The sequence below is a fragment of the Giraffa tippelskirchi genome, chromosome 5 (genome assembly GCF_054371585.1).
Source record: "Giraffa tippelskirchi isolate mGirTip1 chromosome 5, T2T-mGirTip1v1.2.pri, whole genome shotgun sequence".
In the NCBI taxonomy this organism is placed as follows: domain Eukaryota; kingdom Metazoa; phylum Chordata; class Mammalia; order Artiodactyla; family Giraffidae; genus Giraffa; species Giraffa tippelskirchi.
The window spans coordinates 175478743-175488581 of record NC_137279.1 but is presented as its reverse complement, the minus strand read 5'-3'; the positions used below and the strand labels follow the sequence as shown (position 1 = coordinate 175488581).

Here is a 9839-nt window from a genome sequence, read left to right as displayed (position 1 = left end):
GTGAAGTCGCTCAGTCGTGTCCAACTCTTATCGACCCCATGGACTGCAGCCTACCAGGCTCCTCCCTCCACGGGAGTTTCCAGGCAAGAGTACTGGAGTGGGTTGCCATTTTTGGCAGACCATCTTCAAAACTGAACTTGAGGGAACTCTGTGGCAGTCCAGTGATTAGGCCTTTGCGCTTTCACTGCCAAGTAACGGGGTTCAGTCCCTAGTGGGGGAACAAGCCCGAGTGGTGTGGCCAACCTCCCAAAACCAAAGACCAAACCAAAACAAAAAAACCCTGAAACTGAGATGAGTTAACCATGTCCCTTCGAAGCCTTTCTTGATTCACACCACCCTCCTAAAGATAGTTGCATCTTTCTTTGTGCTCCTTATAACACTTAATTTATATATTATTGCATATGATACAATATGATACAATTTATGTAGTTGAAAGTCTGCCTGCCTCACTAGATAATAAATAGATGTTCAATAATTGTTGAATGAGTCATTTGAGAGTTGCAGAAACCAGTCTTGGAAATGACTTGGAAACAGAAAATAGTCCCTTTATTAAACTTTCATCAACTATCTGGCCTCTGAGCATGCTGTTTCTGCAGGTTCCTGACTGATTAACCCTGAATGGCAGAGGAGGGTAAAATCAATACACCAGCATGTAAAGTTTGAGAAAGATAAAAAGAATCTCCAATAAATGCATTACTGTAACACAACTACTATTATCTCTGGCCAATATCTTGGTCAATTCTTCCAGATTTGTTTATGATTACATCATAAACATTTCATATTACTGTATCAATCATTTGGAGACTGTCCTTAGGACAGATTCCCAGAAGTGTGTTGGGTCAAAAAGTATGAACATTTTTATGGCTCTTGCTACATATTACCAAACTGCTTCTTGAAAACTTGTGTCAACTAACATAATCTCCCTAGAGATCTCTTCTCAGTTCTCGGGAAAGGGGAATTTTAGGCTGAGGGGGTGAACATCTAGTGGGTGTTCATCCAGCAAAATGCCTTGGAGGAACTAATACATGTGTGATGCTGTTGGCCAGGTAGTGACTACATGGTAATAACAGCATATGTGCATAGCACTTTGTTCCTCCCTGTCATAGAGAAGAGGGTCCTGTTATAGATAAAGAAAGTGTACCCTAGGGAACTTCCCTGGTGGTCCAGTGGCTCAGTGCTCCCAATGCAGGGGGTCCAGGTTCCATCCCTGGTCAGGGAACTAGATTCCACATACTGCCACTAAGAGTTCACATGCTGCAACTAAATACCAGTGTAGCCAAAAAAACGCTCCCCCCCCAAAACAACAAACATTATTTTTTTTTAAAAAGCGTACCCTCAGCAATTCTCTGGAAATGGAAATAGCCTCTAAACTAGGTTGTATGGGCTCTTAGATTGCTTTTGCAGTTACAGCAAAAGATGGGTATGGCTAGGTGTTATCAGGACTAGAAGTAGAGAGGATTTGCTGTAAGTAGTTCTTGAAACTTCCTTCTTGCTAGATTTGCAGACGTAGTAAAGTCCATGGAGAAATAGATTTATAGTCATCTGGGCCTTGGGACTCTGTTTCCACACCAGGCCTACCACTGCTAACAGCACATCCATGGATGCTTTAATGGCAGGGCCTCCCTCCTGAGAAAATTTCTTGCTTTGTAAAGTCCAAAGACCAGGGTGGGAGGAATTGGTCTGTAGTTCCAACAGTTCCAACCAGGGCCTGGTGTCCTCTGGTGCTTTGGGCTCCAAAGTGACCTTTCTTCTCCCCAACAAAGTGAGTTCCTAAGTATAGCTGAGCTCAGCCAGTGGTGATCTAAAGCCACAGACCCCAGGGAACCGGGAGGGAAGAAGCTCCTCTTTTCTCTCTGTAAGCAGCTTGCTTCAACTATGGAATATCCTGGTTCACAGTCACTTCCACTGGATCTGGGTATGTGTCTTTGGCCTAAACCAGAGAAATTCTCCAAAGACAAACAAAAGAGAAAAGCAATCCTTCATCACCACCAAGGAGTAAATCTAACTACTGATTTATGGGACAAACATTCTTTAAGGTCTCTTATAGATCCACCTTTTTCTAAGCTCTGAGGTTGGAGGGTACCTGCTTTTTAAAAGTTCATAGCCTAAGAGGGAGCACAGAGACTACAGGGGAAACCACCGTGAGCTAGAATACTCAGGGAAATTTCCAGAAGTGAGAGGAACTGGATGGGAGAAGTGGGAGGGTGACAGAATCTAAACAAAGAGGACATGGTTCAAGGTCTGGATCTTTCATTTACTGGCTATGAGATCTTGGGCAGATTACATAGTGTGACATTGCCCTAAGGTTTAAAGGAGATAATATATGTGGGCTAGGAGCAGTGCCAGGAAGGGTGAGGCAAAACACACACAGTCATACTGTTGGGGAAAGTGGTCAGCCTGGCTTCAGGGTAGGGTCCATGAGGGTGGACTAGGTCAGGCTTTCTTTCCCTGCCATTCCCCAAGCTACTCACTCGCCACGCTTTGGCTTTGGGCTGGCTTCTGTTATCTGGGCCAAAGTCAGTAACTCTGAGATGTGGAGGAGAGAAGCAAAGACCCTAGCAACCCCCCACTGCCACCCACTATGTTTAGGGACCACATCTAGGAATGTATGCCCCTTCCCTCTAGGCGTATTTATGCCAATAAGACCTGCCAAGTCTCTAGTGCTAGAGGATGCAACCAGAGATCAGAGAATGACCTTTTAACTTGATGGTGAGGTAAGGAGAGAGGATTAAGAATCAAAGTAGAGGTACTTTCCTGGTGGTTCAGTGGCTAAGACTTTGGATCCCAGTGCAGGGGGCCTGGGTTCGATCCCTGGCCAGGGAACTAGAGCCCATATGCCACAACTGAGACCCAGTGCAGCCAAAAAAAACAATCAGAGTAGAATTTCCCTGTTTATCCATGGCAGAAAAGCCGCTGATGGAAGCCTTCTGAGTGGTGGCAGATGGCTCAGGTTGAGGATGGGCATCCTGACCTCTAGTAGAATGTGTTCTCCTGCTTAGCCTCTTTCCCTCCCTGTCAGCTCCATCAGAGCTGAGCTTTCTAGACCTTCTGTCTGGGTGGTCCTTCCCACACCCCTCTCCCCTTTCCTCAGACACATTTAACTATTTAGAAAGCAGTATACAAAGACCTGGCTTATGTATTAATAGTTCCTCAGGGGGAGGGATGCTTGTGGATTAAAAAAAAAGTATACTCTTTGCAATTCTCTGGAAACAGAAACAGCTTCTAAACTAGGCTGTGCAGACCCCTAAATCACTCTTGGGGGTCCAGCTAAAGAGAGTTTTCCCCCACTTTCCCATGCAGATGGGAGTGGACTAGCAAGAGTAATGTGGTGAAGAAATGGGAAGAAGTTCAGCTTCTGGGCTTGGCAGTCAGTCCCTTTATAGGCTCAGGGAACTCTTTCTAGCAAGTAGGGGAGAGGTGTTACCGGGGGTGGGGGTGAGGGTTCTTGGAGCAGTAGCCATCAAATTGTGTCTGATCTGACAAGTTCCCAGAACCCCGTTTCTCAACACCTCCTCAAGAAACCTCCTTGATTTGCCATTAAAGGCTCCCTGCCCCTCTTCTTCACTCCCCTCATGTAGCACCTCTCGGAGAGGCACGGCAGAGCCTGTCAATTCTTTTGCCTGCATAGCCTTCTGGCTTCTTTCCCATGAAGAAGTAGCTGGCCAGTGGACATTCAGTTGCTCATTCTATTTCAAACCTCTGGAGATGTTGCCAAAAGAAAACAAAAACTGTCCTGCCTTCTGGCAGACAAACAGAGTGAACAGAAGAGAAATCAAAGCATCTTGGGCACTCAGCCAGTTTTGGAGTTGGTGGAGACAATAGCAGCAGTGTCCCAAGCTGGGGGCTGCTCCCAGCTGGGACTCAAACTCAGCAAGGCCTTCCCCTGGGGAACCCTTACCATGTCTGTTTCTTTCAGCTCCCTTCTTTCCTTGGAGCAGGAGCAAGGGAAGGCAGAAGAGAGGCTTTTCCTCTACCCAAGGGCTTGATGGGGAAGATCAGAAAGGAGAATGGGAAGGTTCTGGGACAGTATAACCAATCCCTTCCCTTCCCCGACCCCACCCTTCCTCCAAACCCACCCACCACTAGCCCCTTTCTGCGGTCAAGGAGCCATCTTCTGCACCTGGACCCCAAGCATCAGAAAGCTCTGAGAGGGGATAAAACCTGAGATTAAAAGGGCCCTTAAAATTTTGTCACCCAGTTCAACTTTTCCATTTTGCAGGTGTGCAAACTTCGGGGCAGACAGTAACCTGTCCAAAGCCAGACTACATTCCAGAGCTCCGGTCTTCTATCCAGGCCAGGACTGTCTCCAGCACCATCGCTGCCCCACACATTTAATTTCAGCTCCAAACGGGATCATTTTGGGCACCACTACAGCTCTTTATTTCTACCTCCCCACAGTCCTCTCGGTTTCAACTACTCTGCTGGGCCATTTCAGCTTCTCTCTGATGAGGGCAGACTTTCAGGAACCTTGTCCTGACCAGTGGGGAGAATGTGGAGCCCTAGAGCAACCCAGAAGGCTGGTGGAGGTGGAGCTCCCCCAGGGGAGGAACGCTCAGTTCCTCTCTCACAAGTCCAATGAGAGCAACTAAGATTCAGGCAGGATCACTCAAATGAACTTGAGAGACTTCAGATTTTTGAAGCAATGTAGAAACAAGTATTTCAAATCATTCTTTATAATTACTGCCACCCACAGTGAACACATCAAGAGAAATCTTTACTTTGATAATTCCAGGAGGTGAAATCTCACCCCAGGAACCACTTTCATCTTCCACCAAACACCTGCAGGTGGTTAAAAGCGGTGTAGGGAGAGGCAGGAGCAGAATAGGAGTATCTGGGAGTGGGGGTGGTGAAGGCAAGGTGGATGGGGTTCCAGAAAAGCCTTAAGAATTGAAGTCTCCTTTCTCAATTACCTGATGCAGCAGAGTCTGTATAATTAGGATATAAAGGAGTGCAGCTGGAGAAGAATCAGTAGGAATTTCAAATGATGATGTGGGTTCCTGGCTCTTCCTTACCCAGTTGGGCAGACCTCACTAAGAAGAGGTGAGAAGGGGTCTGGCTTCTCTCAGGCCACAGCTTTCTTTTATTGTTCTTGCCTCCACTAAAACCTGTGGGGATAGCATTGTTGACTAGGTAGGGGCTGCTTCCTGCTTGCTTTTAGGGGCTCCAGGGCATAACAGTTGGGCTGGAGAAACTGACCAGACACTGGGAGGAGGGGAAGTAAATGGCAGGGGTGGGAGGGTGAGGCTGGGGTGGCATGGTGGCAGGGGCCAGGAACCTGTGTGGGTAGGTATGGGAGCAGCGTAGTAAGTCCTGGGCTGAGATTCAGGGGCCAGGCTGCCCACACTGGCAGCTGCAGGAGGTGCATCACATGCAGAGGTGGCAGTGGCAGCAATTAGGCCTATGGGTCTAGAAAGCCTGATTAGGGTTGGGGACTGATGTACCCTCATGTCCTTTCAGGTGGGAGATGCTTTTAAGGACTAGGCTGGGCCAGCCAGTTGGAAAGTAGCCCTCCTGGGAGCTTCACGACTGGACAGCTGCTGTCCCTGCCTGATAACCTTGGTGTACAGGAACCAGGCCAAGTGTCCTATCTTGTCCCACATGCTGGCTCTCGACAATTTTTCCAACAGGAACATACACTGCATCCTTTGAGCCCGACTACACCATAAGTCTCCAGAATGCCTTTGGGAGCCCTTCTTTTATTGGGAAATAAATACAGAGTCAAACAGGTGGGCCAGCCAACATCTGTAGTTCTGGGGGCCAAAAGGAAGGAGTCTGACTTGCTCAGAACTCAGATCTCCATGAGCTGGTCATTCCCCACGATCACCTCGTTCATTCGTTTGGCTATAAAAGAAAAAGAAAAGGTTGTTTGAGAACTGGAAGCAAATGATGTCATTTCAAATCTGCTTACTTCTAATTCTGTGTTCATAAACATTTATTCCTCTCCTATGTGGCTCTGCTCTTTAGAAGCTCTTGGGAATAACAACTTGCCAAAAGGACTTTGTGAGAGACAGCATCTTCCCACCCAGGAGGTGGGGACTGACTCTATACACCTGGCTTTCAGGAGACTTCCCGTTGAAGGGGAACCAGAATTGAGTCTTAAAGGACAGGGTGTGACTATGTAAGTGGAGAGCTAAAGTTGCAAGGAAGTGAAGGTTGGTAAAGTAGAGAAGGTCAGGGAATGGAGAAGCTGAGGGGCTGGATGGTTCACTGATGAATACGTTGAAGTTGTCCAAGATGTTTGGAAAAAGAGAGGGAGGAAAGGGGAAGACTATGAACTCTTGATATATTTAGGAGACTGCCCTGGGAGCTGACCAATGATGCAGTGAAAGGTAAGAAGAAGGTTAACTTTCAAGGAGTAGAAGCTATAGAAAGGAGGCAGTGAACCAGTGGTCTGGAAGGGGCAGGGGAAACCAGTGGCATGCCTTCTTCCCTGGAGGCATGGGGCAGATGTAGGAGAGAGGGGAGTGTTCAGCCTTCTACTGACTCAGAAAAGGCTGACCACCTGGCTGACAATGGATTCTTTCTGGGTGAGCTTGACCTCTAAAGGTCCAAAATCTTTATTGCCATACTTTGGACCTTAAGTGTGACCCTGATAGGTAAGGCAGAAACTCTTTACTTTCCTGCAGCTCTACTTCAGCCTCAGAAGGGTTTGGTGCAGCAAAATGAAAATCGTTGATAATGGGACCAAGTTTGATAATATGAGATGTTTTGGACTGTTCATACTGCCCACAGCCTGGAGCCTACTTCTGCTCTGCCAGCAGAAATGGGGTTTCTGACTGAAGCCCTGGAGACTTTGAGATTTGAGAAATGTCTTCTGGTCTACCCACCTTTCTAGCTTTGTTTCTTGCTACATCTCCTTTACATACTGTATTCTAGATTTTCCAAATGATTTGCAGTTCCCAACACAAGAGAGTTTTTTGCTTGCATGCTTCCCCTTAGTTTGAGAAGTTCTTCCCTTTTGTATATTTGGTATATAGCCAGCAATTTAAAAATTTAGCCTAAATTCCTTCCTTTGAGATGGTATGCCTGATCCTTGTGCCAAGAACTGAATGATTTCTCTTTGCTGTCCTTAATGAACCCTGACATCATACCTGTGAAACTTTACTGTACTTAGTTCTTTACTTATCTGTGTCTCTATAATAGACTGAGCAGCTGGACAGTAAAAGGCAAGTCTTACTCATCTTTACACCCCTAGTCTCCCAGAGCCTAGAATATAGGAGGTGGTAATTGTTGAAGAAAGTGTGTGTGTTCTTGGTGGTTATGTGAGGGTACAGAAGAAGGAAAAGGAGCATGTAGGGAAGGCCTTCAATCCCCTTGTCAAAGAACACAATTGACACACTGGTGCATCACAGCAAAGGTGCTAGGGATCGAGAGCATCTTTGGGCCTATTTCTCTAATGTTCTCCAGTAGGAAGAGACACCTAGGTCTAGGCCTTTCACAAAGTTTCTGATATAGCATTATATTTGACAGAGGCAATCTCACGTGAGAAGAAAAGGGGACAATGCAGAATAGGAGAGCTCTGAGCCACAGAGCTTTGAATTCTAATTGGACTTTGATCACATTATTCCATGTCACAAAGTAGTGGGGATTCAGTAAGATAACTGATGTAAGGAGCCTTGGTAAGAATTAAACGGAAGTTACAGAGTGCACCTGGGTTTGGCCTGTGTGGTCCTGCCCTAGGAAGCCATCTGCTTCCTTCAGTGAGAAGAATGGGAGGGAGGCCCAGACAGTGCTCAGGCTTCTACATTCCCAAGGGCTGGGGCTGGGCTTGGAGTGTGACTGTCAGTCAGGCTCGACTTTGAGGTAAGACTGATCAGAAAAGAACAAAGGAAACGCATCTTGGGCTAGCTTCCCAGGAACCTCCAAAAGTTCCTCTTGGCCCTTATCCCCTCTGTGGCCATGAGTTAGCCATATCATCTCATATCTAGATTCTGACATCTGCTTTCCCTTCACCCAGTCTCCTCCTAGTTTCCAGGACACTGGAATGTTCTGAAGACAGTCCCAGTTTTATTAACACCCTTCTTGGTCCTTAGCGCTCCAGACCAGAGGGGTGAATGAGGTGTCAGGCTGAGGCAAACAACATCTTATTCTGCTCTGCTAGGCTCCAAATAAATACCTGCACCTTCTCTGGCTTGCTCACTGGGATTCAGGGGAGAAATATCGTATCTGGCATTTTGGGGGAAGATGTATTTTTATGGAGACTTTCAGTAAGGTGGAGGAAACCTGAAGGGGAAAAACAAGCAGTGCTAGTTCTGCTTGGCCAGGGTTGGAAGCAGGCTCCAATAAACACATTGGAAAAGTTCTGGGCTGGAATCAGGTCAGCAAAGATCCTAAAGAGAAGAGCACAAGGGATGAAAGTAAGCTGAGGAAAAATCAATGAGACAGAGGGGAATGACAAGTCACATATGAGAAGCTGCACTGTTGGGAGGCTGGGGAGGATTCCTGCTAGCCAGGACTTGACCTATGTACCCATCAGGTCTACTTGCACGGCCAAAGGACTGATCACTGTGCTCCCAGGGAAGAGATCCAAGTTCTCTCTCTGAAAGTAATAAGAGACTCAGATGAAATGTCCAATTAGTCTCCCAGGTTTTGACTTTGTTGGCTGTAGCTTTTCAGCTGGCTTGAGCAGGAGGTCAAACTCGGCTGCCAGGATTTTTGCCAGAGATAATCTCATTAACTGAGCATGCTGGGTGGGGTGAGAAAGGCCAGAATTGCTAGAAAATGCCTTGTTCTCCCAGTAATGCTAGAAAAGGGCAGTGGGGCCTACACTGGGTTATGAGAGTCCTGTTTTTGGTGTAGAGTCCCATTTTTGGTATGAATGTGGTGACTCTGTGGCATGCAAATGATTGGGATTTGGAGAGGGGACAGTATTACTTCTGAGGATGAATGTTTTTTCCTGAAATCCCTCCATGGGAGAAAGACTGACTGGGGACCTTGCTATCTCCTGACCTCTTTGCTAGTGAGGACCTAAGTTGATGTTTGTCTAGGTCATCCATAGTAACAGGTCTAGATTGCGACACTGATGGCTGGGAATTTGCTTTCTTAATACAGCTCAGCGTCAAAGAAAAGTGATAGTGGGAACAGGCTGACCGGCCAGGAATACCTGTGGCAGGAAGGCACTGACTACTGTGCTGGACGCAGTGATCCCTCTACCATAGAGGACAGAGCAAGAAATGTTGGGGATCTCCAGTTTAAAGACTTCCCTGGCTCCCTTTCCTTCAGAACCCTTAACGAGAGGGCACATAGTGTTAGTTAGAACCAGAAAGCCCAGGAGACACTGCAGCCTGTGACATCTTAGGGGTGTGGGAAGCCCAGCCCTGTGCTTCTTGATGGGAGATGACGTGCCTCAAACCCTCACTGTCTGGCATTCATTATTCATTCATGTATTCTGCACACAAAACTAAGAGGGGTCCTTGCAAAGGAAAAGAAAGGAGCACTATGACTTTGTTGGAAGTGGGGAGAGGAAAGAGGAGAAACTGTGAGGTTCCAGCTTCCAGCATGTAAGAAAGCGGGGGGTACGACCCTGTAGGGCAGTGGCAAATGGAGTTCACACATTCAAATATGCCTGTAAAAACAACAAAAGGAAGCATCTCCTGGCTCTAGGAGGGACTAAAACAAGAAAGCACTCGGGTATTTCTACTTTTTTTCTGAGCAAGAGCTAATTTACAAAGCAAAGAGGCAAGAAGGAGGTAGTCCTGGGCCACAAACCCAAATAGAAGAGAACAAAGAAGGACAGAGAAATGTAATGAGGAGTCAGGGAGCAGATGGGATTATCCTGTCCTGCTTTTGAAGGATTCCTTCCAAGGCCTTCCACAAAGTCAGAGAATAGGCTGAGTTTC

The 9839-nt window shown here is 46.9% G+C and overlaps 1 protein-coding gene across 3 annotated transcripts in view; it reads right to left on the bottom strand.

The window, feature by feature from the left end:
• Positions 1 to 5676: 5676 nt before the first annotated feature.
• The window catches only part of EIF2B3 (eukaryotic translation initiation factor 2B subunit gamma), a 115089-nt gene continuing 110926 nt past the window's right edge, over positions 5677 to 9839 (bottom strand). For all 3 annotated transcript variants that reach the window (XM_081488701.1, XM_081488702.1, XM_081488699.1), the window contains exon 12: positions 5677 to 5841. In XM_081488701.1, coding sequence (XP_081344827.1) covers positions 5789 to 5841 — 53 coding nt within the window. In that variant the 3' untranslated portion in view covers positions 5677 to 5788. The remainder of the gene's footprint in view (positions 5842 to 9839) is intronic.